Genomic DNA, 22,017 nt, shown 5'->3' on the forward strand with positions numbered 1-22,017 from the left:
GCTCAGGGCCAATCTTCCTCACCAAAAAAATAAATAAATAAATAAAATAAAAAATAAAAATAAAAAAATAAAAAAAAGTAGCAAAGGAAAGAGCCTCAAAGTCTATCAATGGTAAAATGGGTGTATAAAACTGCTATATTCATTCAGTGGGATTCTACCCAGCAAATGGAAAAGAATGTGCCATGGCTACACACAAGAATGAATCTCATTTATTTAAAGGAAAACAAAGACAAAAAAACACTATTGTGTTGTTCCGTTTATTTAAAAACTAATCTATGTTGGTAGAGGTCAGAATAGTGGTTACTGTAGGGGGATGGGTTGACTAGGAAAGAACATGAAGACTTCTGAGCTATTTCTTGACAGTAGGAAGCTGGAGAACTCTCACTATAAAATCTGACAATTGCTAACATTGCTTGTTATCATCTACAGCCAAGATGGCCCAGCCTCAATTCTGCCTTTCAGAATTCCTAGAGGTGGGTAGAACATAACTTTTCACCAGAACCTTAGCTGCAGTGACATCTGGAATACTTAAGAGTTGACAGCCATCCTCTTTTTTAGTTTTTACACGTGACAGTTGAGGGTCAGTGTTGATCACAATAACGAATGCTGCACTTCTTGATCCTGGTTGAACTAAATTTTGAATCATAGCCACTGTTTCAGGAGGCAACCCTTCCAATTGCTCTGGATTTTAAAACGGTTGATGATTCTTGGTTTGGTGCTCCATTTTCTCCTTTGAAGTCAAAAACTGTAGCCGGCACTTGGAACACTGAAAGATTCTCTTGTTCCAGTGCCTCCAACAATGATTCCCATAGGGTATCACAGCTTTGAAAATTTTGAGGCAAAACAGACAAAGCAAATTCTTAGTGTTTTCGTGGCATGTTCTGAAGTGTGTTTCCACATCAGCAAAGGCCGACGATCTGTAATTGCAAACCTGGCACACATAGGGCATTTCGCCAGGCTTATGATTGTCCTTCATGTGCTGTAAGAGAACCTGATCTGTTTCAAACGACAATTCACAAATTTTGCAGACAGCAGAGGGCTCCTGGGTAGTGTGTACACTTTCAATGTGACATTGCAGCTGGAATGGGGTGGGAAACTGCCGATGGCAGTGCTGGCAGGTGGTGTGAATTTCCCAGCTGTCACACCTCTGCTTCTCAAGTTCCAAATGGTTCCTCAAGTGATTCATAAACTTAACATTTTTTAGAACTTTCAAGCAGCTGAGGCATTTAAAAGTTGTGTGCGTCTTCTGTTCTGGCTGCCCGTCTCCTTCATGCTGTCCGTAGTAAAAATCATTAAGTAACATGATCAGATTTCCTTTCTTGGTATCAACAGTCTCATTTTGACTTGCTAGACTCAAAAAGTCTGTTTTTTCCAGCCTTTCCACACTATTTGCTGTGTCTGGATCCATAAGATGGAAATGTGCCTTGTCATTTGCATAAGCCCAAGAAAATGATGCTCTGTTCTGAACACGGCTTAGTGAAGATGGGACACCGTCTGAGGGTAAACTCCTGCTCATTGTAGGAGAGATATCTGAAGGGGCCACAGTTGAGTAATATCCCCCTGGGATTCCATCACTGAGTTTAGGTCTCTTAGGATTTCCGTTGTTTATATCACAAGTGGAAAGTCGCTTTGAATCACGAGGACTTTCATCCTTGCCTCCTACGGAATGTACGGCTCCAACTAGACTCTGAGACCATGGGGAGAACAAATTGGAGGAATTGTGAGGCATGACTTGCGGTGAGCTCATTTTATAATCAGCTTTAGGTGAAGGCTCAGAAATAATAGGACTATCTATTGCTCTCCATTCAGATTGAAAAACTGGCGAGATGACCACTGCTTTTGAGGAATGGGTTATGTGATTTGCAGGCTGCCATGCACAAGCAGGATCTTGATTCACGTGGCCTTTCTTTCTTTTTGAATAGGATTCTGGGGTCACTCTGTTCAAAATGTTTGAAATGACTGGTTTTGAATTTGAAATCACTCTGACAAAGAGAATTTCAGCGTCTTCTTTTACATGTTCCACTCCAACAAAGATCAGCTCACCATCTTCATCGTACCTGTCCCTGAGTTTGGATTCTCCTGTGTTCTTCTGTGGTGGGTTTGGCGCTTGTTCCTCCTCACACGACAAGAGGAGATCTATCATTTTACAGCTGCTTTTTGCTTAAAGCGGTCCCTTCAACTTCTAGTGCTTTCTTTGTGTAAATGGCCACCTAAGTGCAACCATGTGACATTAGTCAGTATTTATTTCAAAAGACAAAATCATTGCTTTATTTAATCCTCCCCTGAAACACTGAGATAATTATTAAAATCCTTATTTTACATGTGAGGAAACAGGCTCAAACCACTTAAGTGACGTGTTAGTTCCAAATTTACTTCTCCAGCCCCCCAGGTCTGCCGCAATTGCAAACTGCTCAGCGTGCCCTCTTGCAGGGCCATCAATAGGGTGAAGCAAGCGAGGCATTAGGACACAAGATTTAAGGGCAAGATTTAAGGAGGCATAGATTCCACATCTCAGAGTACCTGCCTCCTTCATTTTTGCACCCTGGGTGTCTCACTGGCCTCCTCCTACTCCCAGATGTACCCTCAGGGATAGCTAAGATTTCTAACCAGTCTTACCAAAACTCAGCTCTAGACAGTCCCCTAAAAAAATTGCTCCTCCTGCAGTGTTCCTTTTCTCAGTAAACTCTTCTAGTCACTCAGGTCACAAACTTTGGAGACGTCCTTTGCCAGTCTTTCCCCCACACCCTACACCCAATCAATTAGCAAACCCTGTCTGCTCCATCTTCCAAAGGTACCCGGAATCTGACCACTCTCTACTACTTCCACTGCCCCCTCCCTGTTCAAAGGCACCATGTTCTCTCCCTGGATCATTGCAGAAGTTTCCAACCTTATACCACCTTTGTCATTTCTCCCTATGGCAGCCCCAAATGCACCTGTTAAAATATGTAGAAGAGCTGGCACGCACTCTCCAATGGCTTCTCATATCACTCAGAAGAAATGCCAGGGAACATAAAATGTCCAAAAGAGCCCTAGACCACCCATCCACGCCCACTGTTTCTCGTCTTTTCTGCCCCTCCCTTTCTCCACTGCAGCCACCGAGCTTCATGTGTCTGGAAGGCACCAGACCCTGTACTTTCTCAGGACTTTTGTTGCTCCCTCTGCCTTGGAGGCTCTTTCCTCAGATATCCCCAACCCAGCTCTTGGCCTTCTTCAGGTCCACAGCTTCTCAGCAAGGCTTCCCTGACCAAGCTATCAAAAATCAGAACCTTTCCCAATGCACATGCTCTCTTCACTCCCAAAGTTACTTTTCAGCTTAGCATTTTTCACTTGCCTAACACCCAATATATAAAATATATTTTGCTTCTTCTCTATCTCCACCCACTAAACTGTAAGCTACTTGAGGGCAGGGACTCGTGTTTCATTTACTGCTGTGTCCTTAGCTTCTACAGCAATGCCTGGCATACTGTCAATGTCAAATCTTTGCTACATAAATAAATAATAGCTGATATTAATATGATCATTTTTGTGTACAACAGCCCAGAATCCACTAATTCCAGGCTTTCCAAGCATTTAGTGAAATTCAAATCTAAATGATTTAACACTATCATGCAAGGGTGAAATTCAGCCAGTATGTAGGGATATGTGTGTGTGTATGTGATTGAATGAAAAGTTTTATAAACTAATATCCTCCCTTACAATGGATATGATGATACCTTTGTCAATGCAAATAACTAATGACCAGTCTATAGATAAGAAAGATAGAGTGATATTTATTGAGCTAATGTGAGCACTAGCCCAGAAACACTCTCTTCCCCAGGGAAGAAAGCACTCCAGGGAAGCATGGTTTACAGCATGGTTATATACCATTTCAGACCAGAGAACATACATCAAGCATGATAGGAATACAATTTTTTTCCCAAAGTCATAAGGAGATGTTTTGCTGCAGTTTTAGCACATACACAGCACGTCAATTTGGCCTTAGATTTCTGGGAAGAAAAGCTTATCTTCAAAGAAGTACTGGTATCAGTGTCAGAGAGAGGGAGACATTACATCCCTATCTTTAAAGAGTGCATTCTTAGCTTTGGGAGAAAATGTTTGAAGCAGATGTACCATGCTTTAGAGAGCATTGTACATTATTTGGTTGGGCCATAAGTCAGGTTCCTCCGGGAAAAAACAAGTTTTAGGTTGAATCAGATTTAAACCAGAATGGCTTCCCGATATAATTCAATATGTGAAAACTTTTTATTATTCTTATTATTTTCATCACCTTCTATGCCATAAATACATTTCATTGATGCTAAGGGACATGCTAATATTTACATTTTACCATTTCTGAAATCAGATTGTACCTCATCAGTAGCATTTCATAGTTTGTTTGGCAGCATATGTTCTTTTTATTTTATAGTGATATCAGAAATAATGTATCTTACATGTAATGGCATCTTAGATTCATCGAAAAATTCTATTTCTTTTCATAAGCTGAATACAGCCCACTGAATTTATTTCACAATTCACTAAGGGGACACTAGCTGCATTTTGGCAAATGGTTTAAGACAGGGACTGGCAAATTGGCACATCCCCTGTTTTTGCATGGCCGGCAAGCTAGGAATGGTTTTCACATTTTTTGGGGTTTTTTTAATTTTCTAAAACATTTATTTTTTTAATTGGGGGAGGGACCCAAAAGAATATTTTGTGACACGTTAAAATTATATGAAATATAAAATTATATTCACAATATAAAATTATATTCAAATTTCAGCGTCCACAAATAAAGTTTTATTGGAACACAGCCGTGATCACTCATTTACAGCTGTTGTCCATGGCTGCTTTTGCATTCCTAGGGCAGAGTCAAACTGTTGCAACAGAGACCACAAGGCGAGGCCCTGTACATAATATTTTATAATAAATATTTATAATAAATATTTACTCTGTAGCCCTTTACAGAAAAAGTTTGTGGACCTATGGTTTAAGAGAACAAAATGGAGAATACCAAATTTCTTAGCTCACCAGTCCCTGAAGTTGTGTGTCCAGATGATTCACTGTGCCTCAATAGTTCCCATTCTGGGCCAAGAAGCTGGGTGAAGCTGGGGAGTCCTTGACTAGTTCCTTGTCTTCACGTCAGGATGAAATTTCTCTAAAGTCCAGGAGGGCTTCTTCCTGTGCCCATGGAACTCTTACCTTGCCCTCTAAAAGGCTTTCTGAGTGAGGCCAGATCAGAAGATCCCACCCCCTTTTAAACTAAAGCCCATTATAATCCAATCTATATCCCCCAAACCGGGCTCCAATCACATTCCGGAACCAGTTTATCCTGATTGGATTTTTGGCTGCTGTCCAGAGTGATTGCTGAAAGCTTTTATCCAAATTGCCAAAGGAAAAAGTGTGGGCAGGGCCTCGGGGCCAGGCCCTGAGGTGCCTTCCTGGGTGGGTCCAGTGGCGAGAGGCCCCCCTCCTCTCTCTGTTGTCCAGAGCCCCACCAGCTTATCTCCAGTTTACCTAAATCTTGAGCTGTTGAGGGTCAGCAGGGACAGGGGAAGGCGGTCCACACAGCTATTCCAACAGAGCTCGGGCTGAGGTAAGGAACCTAAAAGGGCAGATGTCTTCTTCCAGATGCCAGGAGGTTCTCCCCTGATCACTCCAGCTGCAGAGAACAAAAACCTGCTCTCTTCCTGTCCCCAGGGGCAGCCAGGGGGCAGATCTGACTCCCAAGTTGACCAGGTGGTCTGCACTGAAAGACTCAACTCCCATGGGATTCCTGGGTGCCCAAGGCGGGTCCTCACTGGGAGTCTTCACACTTAACCTCAAAAGCTTTTTCTAGATAGGGGCCCACTCCTTTTTTAATCTATTTTTCAGGGGTCAAAGGTCATGCTCTGGCTTGCTCTGGTCACCCTTCACTCTCTCCCCTCCACTGTCCCTCCTCCTCCTTCACTCTCCCTTCCCTCAGCAACTTCTAGATTGAATCTCAGGCTTTCCCTCCCACTGAATTTACAGCCCTTTGCATACAGATTCTTGAGGGAGGGGACGGCTTCAAGCATCCCTGACAGGCAAGAAATATTTGTACTTCCACTCCATCCAATGCAAGCAAGTCACAGAATTAAAACAAAAATTCAGTTTGTTAATTAAACTGTTCCAAAATGCCTTAAACTTACACAATGTTATATGTCAGTTATATCTGACAAGAGATTTTCACATATTGAGGTATATGGGGTAACTGATTTGGCTTGAACTAAAAAGCCTGACTTACGGCCTATCAAGCAGGCATTGTACACCTGCTTAACCATTAAAGTAAAGAATGCGCTCTCATAAGATAAGAATGCGTACTTCCCCTCCTACGCCCTGTTGGTAACACCCAGATTAGTCCCTTTCCTGACATCAGGGTCATGTTGACCTGCTAATTTGCAACTAAATACCTCTTTGAAACTTTGATGAAAATGTATCCTGGGTGTGTTTAACGTATGTTCTTTGTTCTAAAAAGATAGAAGACTACTGAAAACCGTGCTTCTCTGGAACGCTTTCTAAGGCATTCGCAGGTTATAATCCTCATGCTGGCTCATATCTCAATAAAAGTGGAAAAATTAAAAAATAAATAAATGCGTTTCTGTGTAAATGTGATAAGTGACACTCAAGGTGGTATAAAAGTATGTAACAGAGGGTCTTTAACCATTTCTGGGGGCTACAGAAGGGCTGCCTTTGGACCTTTTAAGTAGCCAAGGGCATTTCCTGTTGGACAGCGGGGTTAAATGAAGTGACAAGGTTTGAACAGTAGAAAGTCCTTATGGTGACCACAGGCCTAAGCCATCTGGCCCGGCCGCTCCTGGACCCCCAGGGGCTCCTATTACTTTGCCCTTTGCCACTCTGTTGCAGCCACACTGCACTTCTTACCCCAGAACCTTTGTAGTAGGGAATAAATATTCCTTATGTCTTGAATATTCTTCATCCAAACATCCTCTTGGCTCTTTTCCCACATCCTCCAAGTCTTTGTGGCAAAGCTGCTTCTCCATGGAGCCCACTCTGACCACCCTATTTAAAATGGCCACTTTCCCTCACCTAGAATGCCCTGTCCCCCCTGCCCTGCTATACATGTATCCTGTCTTTTTCCATGCTTTCCACCTCTTCTAACGGCATATGTAATTACTAATTTGTTGTGCTTATTACTTGCCTCCCTTGATGGAACGTAAGCCCCATAAATTAAGCAACCTTTTGTCTGTTTTATTCTCTAATATGTACCTGGAATGTAGCAGGCATTGAGGAATATTTGCTGATTAAATGTATGTAGTGGATTTAGAAATAGATTCAGGGGCCAGCCCCGTGGCTTAGGGGTTGAGTCCGTGTGCTCCGCTACTGGCGGCCCGGGTTCGGATCCTGGGCGCGCACTGACGCATCTCTTGTCCGGCCATGCTGAGGCCGCGTCCCACATATGGCAACTAGCAGGATGTGCAACTACAACATACAACTATCTACTGGGGCTTTGGAGAGAAAAAGGGAAAAAAAGGAGGAAGATTGGTAATAGATGTTAGCTCAGGGCCGGTCTTCCTCAGCAAAAAGAGGAGGATTGGCATGGATGTTAGCTCAGGGCCGATCTTCCTCACAAAAAAAAAAAAAGAAAAGAAAAAGAAATAGATTCAGCCATTAAAGGGATTAGATGCTATTTCATTTTATATGATTTCCCGCTGGTGGCCATGCCAGTAGTTGCCGATGTGTTTTCCAAGCACAGCATTGAAAATTTGAATTTTTATGTTGTCTCCTAATTTTAAAACACTAGAAAGTAATTTGTAAAGTTGTAAAACGTGATGAAGACAAATAAAGCACGTCAGTGTGCTAATGTGGTCTGTGAATTGCCAGTTAGCCACTTCTGGTTGAAAGACATGTAAATGTTATAATTCACCAGTTTCTGACGTGGTCAGTGGTACCAGGGAAGGTGGGATGATGTGGAATGATGGGGTCCTGGACTCTCCATAGAAGCTCCTCTAGTGATTGTAGTAGCTCAATCTCATAGAGTCAGCCCAACTCCCATCTCCCACCCCAAATATTTTAGTGTATCACTTTTGTAAGCCATCTCATCTATGAGGTTTTCATTCTGTTACACCTTAGGATTGCCCGGGGAACTTGTAGAAACACCAGAGCCCAATCCCACTGCCGGCCAATTAGATTAAAACTTAAGGGAATCCCTTTCCAAATCCTCCATGGCCATGTGCCTTCCACCTGAGAAAACACCAGCGGTTGTGGGAGTTCTTCTTTCCACCTCCACTTGACAGGAGAAAGGCTTTCCTTTCACTTTTTCAGATTCTTTTTAGGGTGCATAGCCCAGGGTATAAAATTCTCTGGGGGGATTGGCCCGGTGGTGCATGGGTTACGTGCACACGCTCTGCTTGGGCAGCCTGGGACTCGTAGGTTCGGATCCCGGGCACGTATCGATGCACCACTTGTCAAGCCATGCTGTGGCGGCATCCCATATAAAGTAGAGGAAGATGGGTACAGATATTAGCCCAGTGCCAATCTTCCTTGGCAAAAAGAAGAGGATTGGTGTTGGACATTAGCTCAGGGCTGATCTACCTCACACACACATGAAAAATAGTCTTTAAGGGGCCGACGCGGTGGCGCAGTGGTTAAGTGCGTGTGCTCTGCTTCGGCGGCCCAGGGTTCGCAGGTTCAGATCCTGGGCGCGTACTGACACACGACTTCTCAAGCCATGCTGTGGCGGTGTCCCATATAAAGCAGAGGAAGATGGGCACAGTTGTTAGCCCAGGGCCAATCTTCCTCAGCATAAAGAGGAGGATTGGCATTGGATGCGAGCTCAGGGCTGATCTTCCTCACAAAAAAAAAAATATCCGGGGGCACCAAACAATGGGGCAATTTGAATAGAGATGGGAACAGGAATGCCACCTCTAATGACTGGACAATAATTCTTTTGATTTTTGGCATATAATTCAGAGGACATTCAAATGAGTAATTGAAGCTCCCATAAGAAAACTCCTGTTCTCATCAACTTATTTATTATATATTTCTCACCATTTCCATCCAGAAAAACTAAATGTAGAAATAGAATAGAGGCTGAAGGCTGTCTCATTCTAAAGTGGTGATTCTCAACTAGGGGGAATTTTGCCCCCAAAGGGACTTTTGACAGTGTCTGGAGACATTTTTCTATTGTCATGATTTTTTAAAAATTATTTTTATTTATTTATTTACTTATTCATCTATTTATTTTTATTGAGGTATAATTGGCATACAACATTATATTAGTTTCAGGTGGACAACATAATGATTTGATATTTGTATATATTGTAAAATGATCACCACAGTAAGTCTAGTTGACATCCATTGCCATACATAGTTACAGAATTTTGTGTGTGTGTGATGAGAACTTTGGAGATTTACTCTCTCAGCAACTTTCAAATATGCAATACAGTATTATTAACTACAGTTGCCCTATTGTACATTATATTTCTATGACTGACATTTTATAACTGGAAGTCTGTACCTTCTGACCCCCTTCACCCATTTGCCCATCCCCTACCTCTGCCTCTAGCAACCACCAATCTGTTCTCTGTGTGTCATGGCATTTTGATTATCACTACCAGTATCTAGTGGATAAAGACCAGGGATATGCTAAGCATCCTACAATACGCAGGACAGCCCTCTCGCCACACAGAATTATCCAGCTCAAAATGTTAGTAGTGCCTAGGTCAAGAAACCCTGGTTTTGTCCCACTCCTAGTCTGCATGATGTCCTTGGCAACTTCCTTGTAGGAAGAAGTTAACATTCTTGGCAAAGCACTTAAACAATTATCTGATATACTTTAATGGGACCAAAATTTATTTTCAAAAATTAGTCACTCCTCCCCCTAGATGCCAGTCAAGTTACTAACATCTAATTTTTTCCCTTTCATATTTAGTATAATGATGATGATTACCAACCATTCTATTTTCCTACAAAATGTTCCTAACAAGAGTGAATCTTTGATTTGGCCTTCTTAAAACCTTTGCTTTTGCAACAAGACTGTACTAAAATTTAAGTGCTCATACGTAAATCACCCTGACTTTTTTCTTCTCTTTTTAGAGCAGAATGTTTTGTTTTTTTTCCTTTGGTGAGGAAGATTGACCCTGAGCTCACATCTGCTGCCAATCTTCCCCTTTTTGCTGAGGAAGATTAGCCTTGAGTTAACGTCTCTGCCCATCTTCCTCCATTTTGCATATGGGAAACTGCCACAGCATGGCCTGATGAGCGGTGCACAGGTCTGCACCCGGGATCCGAACCTCCGAACCCCGGGCCGCTGAAGCAGAATGCACGAACTTAACCACTAGGCCATCGGGCCAGCCCCTTTACAGCAGAATTAAGACCTATTTTTCCAATAAGATTTTATTATGTCTGAAAATTACAGACAAAAACTTGTATTTAGATTGTTTTATCAATTATATATTATTAATAATTATAATGATGGCTCAATCTAGAAAAAAAGAGCCTCATGCTTCCAGGAAATTTTTTTTTTAATTTAAATTTCAATTTATAAATATATTTTGGTGAAGAGAAAGATGAGAGGGTAAACAATAAAAGACTTTCAAGCAGAAAATAGATCACATTATATAAAATCTTGTGGGGGTGAAATGTGTGTCCAAATTTCCTCTTATAAGGACACCAGTCAGGTTGAATCTCATCACACACACCCTAATGACCTCATTTTAACTTAATCACCTCTTTAAAGGTCTTATCTCCAAATATGGTTATAGTCTAAGGTACATGGGGTTAGTCAACACACGAATTTGGGGGGCACACCATTAAGCCTTTAATGGGAGTGATTATGACGGCTTCCTTTGCACAGGGTGCTTCACCTAGTGAATGTTGAGCAGGGGCCATCACCATCTGGAGCGGTGGTTTTCCACCCTGGCCATCATTAGAAATATCTGGGAGTGTTTTTTGTTTTTGTTTTTTTTTTGGTGAGGAAGACTGGCTCTGAGCTAACATTTGTGCCCATCTTCCTCTATTTTATATGTGGAACACCTGCCACAGCACGGCTTGATGAGTGGTGCATAGGTTCACACCTGGGATCCGAACCTGCAAACCCTGGGCCACCAAATTGGAGCACATGAACTTAACCACTACACCACCGGGCTGGCCCCTGGGAGCTTTAATAATACAGACTCCTGAGTGTCACCCCTGGAGGTACTGGTTCTGTTGCTTTGGAGTAGAATCCTGCCCATAAACAAGTGCCCATCCTCCCTGATTTTCCAGGAAGCAGCCTGCTCCTACTCCTCCTCTGAACTATTTCCTGGAGACCACTGCTGGTTAGGGCCCCTACTCAACATTCTCTCTGGCCCCAGCTCCTTTTATTTCTCTCCTAGACTGTGAAGGACAGAACCTTAAGGACAGAGTGAGTTTGATTTTCATAGCATCCCAGATGTGAGGGGAAATATCTATGTTCTATTCTTCTACGATAGCTAAGAAAGGGAAGAAAGCAAACTGTAGCTGTACAGCAGAATGGTCTGAAAGCTAATCGCCTGACATACAAAAAGGCCTTAACATGTTAAGTTAGGAAGAAGCAGAGGGCATTAAGTTCAACCTGCTCTGCGGATGCTGGAAAGGTCATCTGCAGATGTTGGGCAGGTTTCCATGGAGAAGGATAAGATGGCTTCTGCAGACAGGGTTGAGAGAAGACAAACTTAGAAGAATTTGGGCCTGTAATAGGTAAAGGAATATGAGTAGAGGGAGGGCTAGGAAGTGGGAGTATATGATTCCTCAGTTCTCTCCACCCCCAGGAACCTCCACAATATGAGCCTTGGGCGTGGGGTCTCCCTGGAGCCAGGGAGAGGAATGTGTGGTCCTGACTTCAGCTAAGCCGGTCGCCATAGGGGCTGCCTCTCACCAGCCAACATTAGAATACTTCTGGGCAGCATACCAGGCTCAGGAAATTACCTGTTCCCACCTTTTCTCCCATAGGCGGCCCCATAGCCAAAGGAGGCCACACAGCACTGTGGTCAAGGAGGCAGCTCCTTCACCTGAGTGATGTCTCTAGGACCTGAGGTCATGACTGTGAGGGTGATATGTGGTCAGCCTGATTATCCACCAACAGGGCTGGGCGTCTCAGACAGTCTGAGAACTTTGTACCCAGGAGGTGATCAGGCCCACAGCACTGAGGGGCTGGTGCCTCCTTACATGCAGACCAAAACCACGTGAAAAGTGGACTCTACTTTATGGCATGGCCCAGGGTGGCACACCTGTTCATGAGCACACTAACCAAGCTAACCTCTGTCCCTACCTCCAACTCCAGGGGAGATCGTGGCTCTCCCATTGTTCTCAGAAGCTTTCTCCCTTCCCTCTCCCTTGGAGAGCTTTATCTCAAGAGATTTGGGCTTTTGTAATCAGGGAAGTGCCTTTGGATTCCTGCTGCTTCTACTCTCAGCTGGAGTAAGAAATCACAGAGGGATGCTTTTGCAGTTTAAACGCAAGGGTGGCGCAGAGAGGGATCAAAATGTACTGGAATAGGGCCGGCCCCGTGGCTTAGCGGTTAAGTGCGCGCGCTCTGCTACTGGCGGCCCAGGTTCGGATCCCGGGCGCGCACCAACGTACCGCTTGTCCAGCCATGCTGAGGCCGCATCCCACATACAGCAACTAGAAGGATGTGCAGCTATGACATACAACTATCTACTGGGGCTTTGGGGGGAAAAAAAAGGAGGAGGATTGGCAATAGATGTTAGCTCAGAGCCGGTCTTCCTCAGCAAAAAGAGGAGGATTAGGATGGATGTTAGCTCAGGGCTGATCTTCCTCACAAAAAAAAAAAAAATGTACTGGAATAAGACACACTAAAAAGTTCACTAACTAATGACTTACAGCACCTACTTAACAAAAGCAGGGAAATGTTAATTTCCAGGATATTCCTAGACAACAAATTACAGTGGCCCATGTTAGCCCCAGCTCCTTTAGACACAAGAAAGGAGGGAGATAGAGGGAGCCCCTAACTCTAATGGGTACCCCTAAGAAAGAGGACTGGAGAACTTGTCACAGCAAAGTGCTCTGATGGGCAAGGTGAATTAGTTAAAAGCCTTAGTGCTGCAAGGTTGGCAGAGAACTAGGCTTTGAGGGAAATGCTCAGTCTTTACCAGGTGGATTAAGGCAAAAACTCCAAGTTACAGATGAATTATACAAGGAGAAAAACTTTAGGTTACATCTAACACTGAAATCCTGAAATCAGATGTGACTCTCTTTGGCAATTGAGAATGGATTCCAGTCAGCTATTTTGTACGAGTATTTGTTAATTTAAAAACAAAACAGGGGGGGCCGGCCCGGTGGCGCAAGCGGTTGGGTGCGCGCTCTCCGCTGCGGCGGCCCGGGGTTCGCTGGTTCGGATCCCGGGCGCGCACCGACGCACTGCTTGGTAAGCCATGCTGTGGCGGTGTCCCATATAAAGTGGAGGAAGATGGGCACAGATGTTAGCCCAGGGCCGTCTTCCTCAGCAAAAAAAAAGAGGAGGATTGGCGGATGTTAGCTCAGGGCTGATCTCCTCACAAAAAAACAAAACAAAACAAAACAAAACAGGGCCGGCCCCGTGGCTTAGTGGTTAAGTGCGCAAGCTCTGCTGCTGGCAGCCCGGGTTCGGATCCCGGGCGCGCACCCACGCACCGCTTCTCCGGCCATGCTGAGGCCGAGTCCCACATACAGCAACTAGAAGGATGTGCAGCTATGACATACAACTATCTACTGGGGCTTTGGGGGAAAATAAATAAATAAATAAAAATTATTTAAAAAAAACAAAATATAGGGCCGGCCCAGTGGTGTAGTGGTTAGTTTGCATGCTCGGCTTTGGCGGCCCGGCATTCATGGGTTCGGATCCTGGGCGCAGACCTACTCACCACTCATCAAGCCATGCTGTGGTGGCGTCCCATATACAGAATAGAGGAAGATGGGCATTGATGTTAGCTCTGGGACAATCTTCCTCACCAAAAAATAAATAAATAAACAAATAAACAAACAAATAGATAAATAAATAAATAAAAATAAAACGTGGAGGATATTAGTGGCATAAAAGTACATTTATATAATAGATTCAGGGTTAATGCATTGTACCTTAAAAACCACTTATCAATTAAAAGTAATACTTATATAGAGTTAAAAATAAAATCAAACAACATGAAAGATTGTTCATCAATGTCGTCTCCCTGCTGCCCCAGACCAGTTACCTGTCTCCATTCCCAGAATAAATGATGTTAAGAATTTCTTGTGTGTCTCTAAATGCATACTCTCCACAACTACAAGCATACACTCCTCCTCCCCCAACTTTTTATATAAGTGGGTGTATATTATTCACATACTATTGATGAAAATAATAAGAATAATAAGAAGTTTTCACATATTGAAGTATATGGGGAAGCCATTCTGGTTTAACCCTGATTCTGCCTAAAACTTGTTTTTCCTGGAGGAAGCTGACTTATGGCTCGCCAAACATGCATTGTACATCTGCTTCAAACATTTGCCCAAAGCAAAGAATGCACTCTTTAAAGATAGGGTTGAATGCCTCCCTTTCTCTGACGACAATATCAGTACTTCTTTGAAGATAAGCTTTTCTTCCCAGAGACCAAGGTCAAGTTGACCTGCTGTATATGTGCTAAACTGCAACAAAACATATTCTTGTGACTTTGGGGGAAAAAATTGTATTCCTGTCATGCTTGATATACTTCTTTGTTCTGAAATGGTATATAACCCTGCTGTAAACCACGCTTCTCCAGAGTGCTTTCTTCTCTGGGAGAGATAACACTTCTGGGCTAGTCTTCAACATTGATTCAATAAATATCACTCTATCTTTCTTGTCTATAAATTGGTTATTGATTATTTGCATTGACACTATGCATTGAAATTGTGTTTTACTAACATAATTTTACTGAATGGTTTTAACATGGATGGGGAGAAATCCATTAGGGAATTTGATGATTATAATCATTTGATTTCAAGTGTTCAGAAGCAATCATGAAGCATCTTATCTTCTGAGGCGTTCGTGGGGAAGTACTGCAAAAGGAGACATGAGATACTTCATGAACACACACCCAAAAGTCAAAGTAACTTATGGATAAATGTCAGAGTATGCTATTTGGGATTACCTGTGTTTTCTGGTTGTATGTTTCTTTTTTTGTGTGTGAGGAAGAGTAGCCCTAAGCTAACATCCAATGACAATCCTCTTTTTTCTGAGGGATATTGGCCCTGGGCTAACATCCGTGCCCATCTTCCTCTACTTTATACGGGACGCTGCCATGGCATGGCTTGACAAGCGGTGCATCAGTTCACGCACGGGATCCAAACCTGTGAACCCGGGCCACCAAAGCGGAGCATGCGCACTTAACCGCTGTACCACCGAGCCGGCCCCTGGTTGTGTGTTTCCATTAGAAAAGATTCCAAGGCTTTTCCAAAAATGGCTCATATTGCCATTAGGTGCCGTGTATCCCCTCAAGAATGACTGAGTCACTTAAAACCTTAGGAACAGGAGATATTATTGGGAGTAATAATATCAATAACAGCAATTAATGTTTATTTAGCACTGATTACGACCAGGCACTATTATTGGAGCTCTATGTCTTTATTCCACTTAATCAAAATTGTGAGAGGGTGTATATATATTATTATTATTATACCTATAGTAGAGATTTTTTTTTCCCCCCAAAGCCCCAGTAGATAGTTGTATGTCATAGCTGTACATCCTTCTAGTTGCTGTATGTGGGACACGGCCTCAGCATGGCCGGAGAAGCGGTCTATCGGCGCGCACCCAGGATCCGAACCCCGGGCTGCCAGCAGCGGAGAGCGCACACTTAACCGCTAAGCCACGGGGCCGGCCCAATATAGTAGAGATTTTACAAAAAATACAGAGATGTTAAGAAACTGATCAAGATCACACAATAAATAGCATCCAAGATTTGAACGTAGGTAGTGGGACTATAGATCCTGAGCTCTTAATCCCACAGGTGCATCTCTCTTTCAACAAAGTCTCAAATGCCTATGGTCTTCCAGACATGATGCCAAGTTCTGGGGCACTTGAGGTAAATGGTAACTACCTCCCTGGATTGCTATGACTATTAAATGAAATAATGCATGCAAAAGGGTTTTTTTCTGTGTGTTTTTTTTTATTTTTTAAATTTTCTTTTTTCTTTTTAATTTTCCCCTAGTTTTACTGAGATATAATTGATACATAACGTTGTAAAAGGCTAAGGTACACAACATGATTTGATATATGTGTATATTGCAAAAGGGTTACCACAATAAGTTTAGCTAACATCCATCACCTCAGCAAAAGGTTTAATGCTATTGTGAAAGCCAGCCTTCAAGATGGCCCCCAATGATGCCCATCTCCTGGTATTCACACCTTTGTATATGCCCTCTCACAATGAACAGAGGACCAGCAGGATATTATGGAATGATGGTGTGTGATTTCCAAGACTAGGTCGTAAAAAATATTCTGCCTTGCTCTCTTGAATCATCTGTTCTTGCGGAAGCCAGCCAGGCACCAGGTCATGAGAACACTTAGGCAGCCCTATGGAAGGTACACGTGGTGAGGAACTGAGGCCTTCTGCCACCAGCCCAGAGAAAGACCCATCTTGGAACAGGATTCTCCAGCCCTAGTCAAATCTGTCAAGTCTTCAGATGAGTAAGACAACATTTTGAGTGGACCTTCATGAGAGACTCTGAGTGAGAAACATCTTGTGAAGCCACAGTAACTGTGAATTTATTGTTGTCTTAAGCCACTAAATTTTGGGGTAATTTGTCTTGTAGCAATAGATAACTAATACAGCTGTCCTTGTTGTGTCTGGTTCTCAATTATTATCACCACCACCACATCGTTACTATTAATATTACCATCACATCAGTACATTGTTGTAGGCAACAAATTTTATGTATTAAACTGTTTATTCCCCCTGCTGAAATAAACTGGCTGTCAGCGGGGGAAAGTGCCACCAGAGTTTTTGAAATGATCTGACAGATTTCAGTAAACATCATGTATTGGTTTGCCAGGGTTGCCATAAGAAAATATCACAGACTGAGTGGATTAAACAACAGAAATTTACTTTCTCATCGTTCCGGATGCTGAAGTCCGAGATCAAGGTGTCAGCAGGGTTGGTTTCTTCTGAGGCCTCTCTCCTTGACTTAGAGATGGCCGCCTTCTTGCTGTGTTTTCATGTGGTCTTCCCACTACGAGTGTTTGGGTCCTAATCTCCTCTTCTTATAAGGACACCAGTCATGTAGGATTAGGGTTCTCACCCATGTGACCTCATTTTACCTTAATTACCACTTTAAAAGCCCTATCTCCAAATATAGTCACATTCTGAGGTTCTAGGGGTTAGGACTTCAACATATGAATTTGGGAGGAAACAATTCAGCCCATCACACATCATAACTGGCATTTAATATAGACTATTCTACTTGAAAAAACTCAGTAATATACCATACATTAGACACTGGCTTAATTTTTCACTTAAGGGTCTATTTATTTATTTATTTATTTTGTGAGGAAGATCAGCCCTGAGCTAACATCCGTGCTAATCCTCCTCTTTTTGCTGAGGAAGACCGGCACTGTGCTAAGATCTGTTGCCAATCCTCCTCCTTTTTTTTTTCCCCAAAGCCCCAGTAGATAGTTGTATGTCATAGCTGCACATCCTTCTAGTTGCTATATGTGGGACGCGGCCTCAGCATGGCCGGAGAAGCAGCGCGTCGGTACGTGCCCAGGATCCAAACCCAGGCCGCCAATAGCGGAGCGCGCGCACTTAACCGCTAGGCCACAGGGCTGGCCCTTTTTTTATCATGATAAAACAAGTCTTTTTATTTTTTTTTGCTAAGGAAGATTCACCCTGAACTAACATCCATTGCCAATCTTCCTCTTTTTTCTTTTCATGTGAGCCACCGCCACAGCATGGTCACTAACAGATGACTGGTGTAGCTTTGTGCCCGGGATCCTAACCCAGGCTACCAAAGCAGAGCACACCAAACTTAATCACTAGGCCACCAGGGCTGGCCTCAAATTCTCTTAAGAAGGCTGAGTTGTGCATCCAGCTTGGTCAACAGGAGTTTGGCTGTTTCTAATACTTGGTTTTCTTCATTCTCAGAGAATGAAATCAATGGTAAGTTATTGAGTATATTCTATATCCAATCTCCATGTAGCAATGAATAAGAAAAAACAATTTCTAGTGCTGAATGCAGCTAAAGAGTGAACTGAAAACTGTTATCTTCCAGTCAAGATCACTGTCTTCCAAGCTGGACACTCAGAGTTCAAGGTTCTGAGCTGTGCTATGCTCCTTGACTTGGTATCTGATAGAGCACTTAGTATGATGATCATCTACAGGGTGCATATGCAACCTGAATGGGCAAAATTCCCTGATAGAGCCTCCATATACTTGTTCCTGGAGACTCTTTCTTTATCAGTGAAGTGGAAATAATACTCAGATTCTGGACACCAATTACATGTGTTGGGGTGGGGAAAATCCCCTTTCTGCCCTTCTTGTGCTCTTATGGCTAATAATAAAATTGACACAAGACCACATTAACAGGAGAAAACCAAGTTTAATACATACATATTGGAGATCATAGAGAAATGATGCTCAAAGAGTGAACAAAGCAGGCAGTATATATGAATATTTTACACAAAGAAACAATAAATTTGTCAGGAATGACAAGACAAAGAAACTTAGATTTGAGGTAGGTAATTAGTGAAGAATTTAAGCAGAGTTTAGGCTTGAGGTAGCAAATTAGCAAGGTTTGTTTATACAGCCTTCTCAGCCTTGAATTCCCTAGCTCTGGTGATAAGGATGCAGAGTGAGTACCTTTTTTCACATGGGAGATTTATTTCCTGCCATCAGTGAGGAACAGAGCCAGGAAGGTCAGAATGTCCTTTTTAAAAAGATAAGTAGGGCCAGCCCCAGTGGTCTTGTGGTTAAGTTCGGCGCGTTCCGCTTCGGTGGCCCAGGTTTGGTTCCCAGGTGCAGATGTACACCACTCGTCTGTCTGTCAGTGGCCACGCCGTGGCAGGGGCTCACATACAAAAAGAGGAAGATTGGCAGTGGATGTTAGCTGAGGGCGAATCTTCCTCAGGAAAAAAAAAGAAAAGAAAAAAAAGGAGGAGAAGTAACTTTAATTCGAAATAATCAATATGCTGTTGTTGGATATTTTGGGGTGGCCTGCCCAACAAATGCATGGGGGCATTTCCTGCACCACCAAGCAATTCTGCAACACCAGTTAGGTGTCCCATGATTCAACTCCATTCTGACATTATCTACCAGGAGATAGCATCAGATTCCACAGGATAAGGGCTCAGTCCAACAAGACTGCCCTCCACTTCAGATGCCAATCTCAAGTCCAGGTATTACTTGTGCTTCTAACCAACTAGATATAAATCAGAGGTTCTCATGAGCCCCTCCTTGGGTTTGATTAGTTTGTTAGAGTGGCTCACAGAATTCAGGAAACCAGTTTTATTCACTAGATTACTGATTTGTTATAAAAGGATATAACTCAGGAAAAGCCAGATGGAAGAAATGCACAGGTCAAGGTATAGAGAAAGGGTGTGGAGCTTCCACGCCTTCTAGGAGCACACCAGTCTCCTCAAATCTCCACATGTTCACCAATCTGGAAGCTCTCTCTCACTCTTTTTTTTTTGGGTGGGGGGAGGAAGATTAGTCCTGAGCTAACATCTGATGCCAATCCTCCTCTGTTTTTTTTGCTGAGGAAGACTGGCCCTGGGCTAACATCCGTGCCCGTCTTCCTCTACTTTATATGGGACGCCACCACAGCATGGCCTGACAAGCGGTGCATCGGTGCGCGCCCGGGATCCCAACCTGTGAACCCCGGGCTGCCGAAGTGGAGCACGCACACTTAACTGCTGCACTGCCAGGCTGGCCCCTCAGAGCACTCTGTTGAACTGTTTTCCCAGGGTTCGAACTCTTCACGCTGATTATTGAATAAACTCCTTCACTACTTTCATCCAGACTCTTTATTTCAGTTGACGTACTCAACAGGAATGCTCTTGGAATTAAATGAGTTTATGTTCAATAAATGGTATCTCTTGTTCCACATTAAAAGTTCTGAAACAGGGAGCTAAAATCTCAGCCTCTCTTCTAATTCCCTGGGCCCTGCTACATAGGTTGTGTTTCTAGAAGTTGCCATAGGACTGTACTAGGAAGCGGAAATGCGTGAGGGGTAACTTCAGGTCAGGCGCTGGCCTATGGAGGCTCATAATCACACCCCATGTTTCAGCCTCTCTATATTCCAATACCAAGGCCTCCATGTCCCTCAGAGTACTGGGAGGGAGGCGACCATATTACCTTATGCTCTAGGTACCCCCAGCACCCAGTGCAGGATTTAGGACATGGAAAATGCTTAATAAACTTGTTTATTTGGCTAATGGCTAATGTTGGGGCCCAGGGCAGGCCACCCCAAAATATCCTACAATAACATATTGATTATTTTGAATTAAAGTTACTTCTCTTTATAAAAAGGGCATTCTGAATCTCCTGTCTCTATTCCCCCTGAGAGCAGGAATAAATCTCCTCTGTGAAAAGTACTCTCCCTGCATCCTTATCACCAAAGCTAGGGAATTCAGGGTGGAGAAGCCTGAATAAACAAACCTTGCTAATTAACTACCTCAAGCACAATCTCTACTTAAATTCCTCACTAATTACCTACCACAAATCCAAGTTTCTTTGTCCTGTCATTCCTCACACATTTTCTTTGTTTCTTTGCGTAAAAGATTTATATATACGGCCTGCTTTGTTCACTCTTTGAGCATCATTTCTCTATGATCTCCAAAATATATATATTAAACTGGGTTTTCCCTGTTAGTCTGGTCTTGTGTAAATTTTATTATTAGTCCAGCCATAAGAACACAAGAAGGGTAGAAAGAGGATTTCCCCCATCCCCACATTAATAAACCTTTTTATATTTGTTATCGTAAGAGTGAATGAAGCAGCACATCTTTCTTCCCTGACCCAGCTTTCTACCTCCTATGGGTTAATGCCCATCAAGTAGAAGAGAAACCCTACTGTGTAGCATGAGCTCCTTGCTCAGTGAGGAAGAAGGTTTGATAGGCAATAGCAGTTGTATGTCAATCAAATCTCATCTCTGTCCAAATCCATTCTCGCCCTTTTAAAGAGATTTCGTGGAAACATTTCGCTATCCTTCAACTAAAATGTGGGCAGAACTGAGCTAAGGAGGAAGCAAGTGGAGCTTATGGATCTTCATCTAGGAGTAAAATGAAGAAGACATGGAGCCATCTCATCAAAGGAAGATATGCTATTGAATAGTCTGTGGGCTAGGATAAAGCTCTGTAGGTGTTTGCAGGGCCATGAGAGTGGGCAGCCGGCAGAGGTCCGGCAGACACCAGGATCTACCCAGCACTGGCGCATCTCGTATGAAACCCACTCTGGCACTTTCAGATCCACGCAGTGCCGACAACCTGCACTTCTGCAGTCTGCAGTTTGCCAAGACACAGATTCAGGGATCCGTGTCCCTGCTCTGACTTTCTTGGGATTGGAAGGTGATTTATTGAAGAAAACATTCTACAAAAGTTCTGTGGGTGATTGCTTTGTTTGCCAGCCCGCTGAGGTCTTGCCTCTTCATCTTATATTAAATTCTGCTTGTCCAAATGCTGGATCCCCTCTCCCTCTTGTTCTTCCTCTTTCTTTCTAAAATAATCTTTCTCTAGCTCTTAGGTGGGCCTGGATCAACCCCTTCCTGCAACAACCCCAGGTTTGTCTCCTGATGCTGAAGTTCTGCTCTCTCTGGGCAGAGGATGAATCCTGAACCAGAATTCAGCTCAGCCTGTGGGGCCTCCCCCTGCTTCGCCAATTTCTCTGTTTTAAGTTTCAGGGCCTAAGACACAAGATCACCAGAAAGACAGGAGATTGGACAGGTGATGAAAATGTGCTTCTCACAGTGACTTCACGTCTGCTGCAGAGCCTGAGCTATTTCTCTCAGAACCTGGTTGTATAGCCCCTCACCTCTTATTATCAGTGAATCCCGTGGACAGTTAGCCATTAATGATTAGGTAGCTAGTGACTAAAATTT

General features: G+C 43.2%; 2 protein-coding genes across 2 annotated transcripts in view; both read right to left on the reverse strand.

Moving 5' to 3' along the window:
• Positions 1-5,066, reverse strand: part of ZNF280B (zinc finger protein 280B) — a 32,108-nt gene extending 27,042 nt beyond the window's left edge. Inside the window, exon 1 of the mRNA XM_058531874.1 lies at positions 5,008-5,066. The gene's annotated coding sequence lies outside the window, so the exon portion shown is untranslated. The remainder of the gene's footprint in view (positions 1-5,007) is intronic.
• ZNF280A (zinc finger protein 280A) lies at positions 239-5,069 on the reverse strand. The gene is given in 2 exon segments (XM_058531871.1): positions 239-2,210; positions 5,008-5,069. A coding segment is annotated over 1 exon segment (1,698 nt). The 5' UTR covers positions 2,144-2,210; positions 5,008-5,069; the 3' UTR covers positions 239-445.
• Between the last annotated feature and the right edge of the window lie 16,948 nt (positions 5,070-22,017).

This window comes from Diceros bicornis, chromosome 35 (assembly GCF_020826845.1).
Source record: "Diceros bicornis minor isolate mBicDic1 chromosome 35, mDicBic1.mat.cur, whole genome shotgun sequence".
NCBI lineage: Eukaryota > Metazoa > Chordata > Mammalia > Perissodactyla > Rhinocerotidae > Diceros > Diceros bicornis.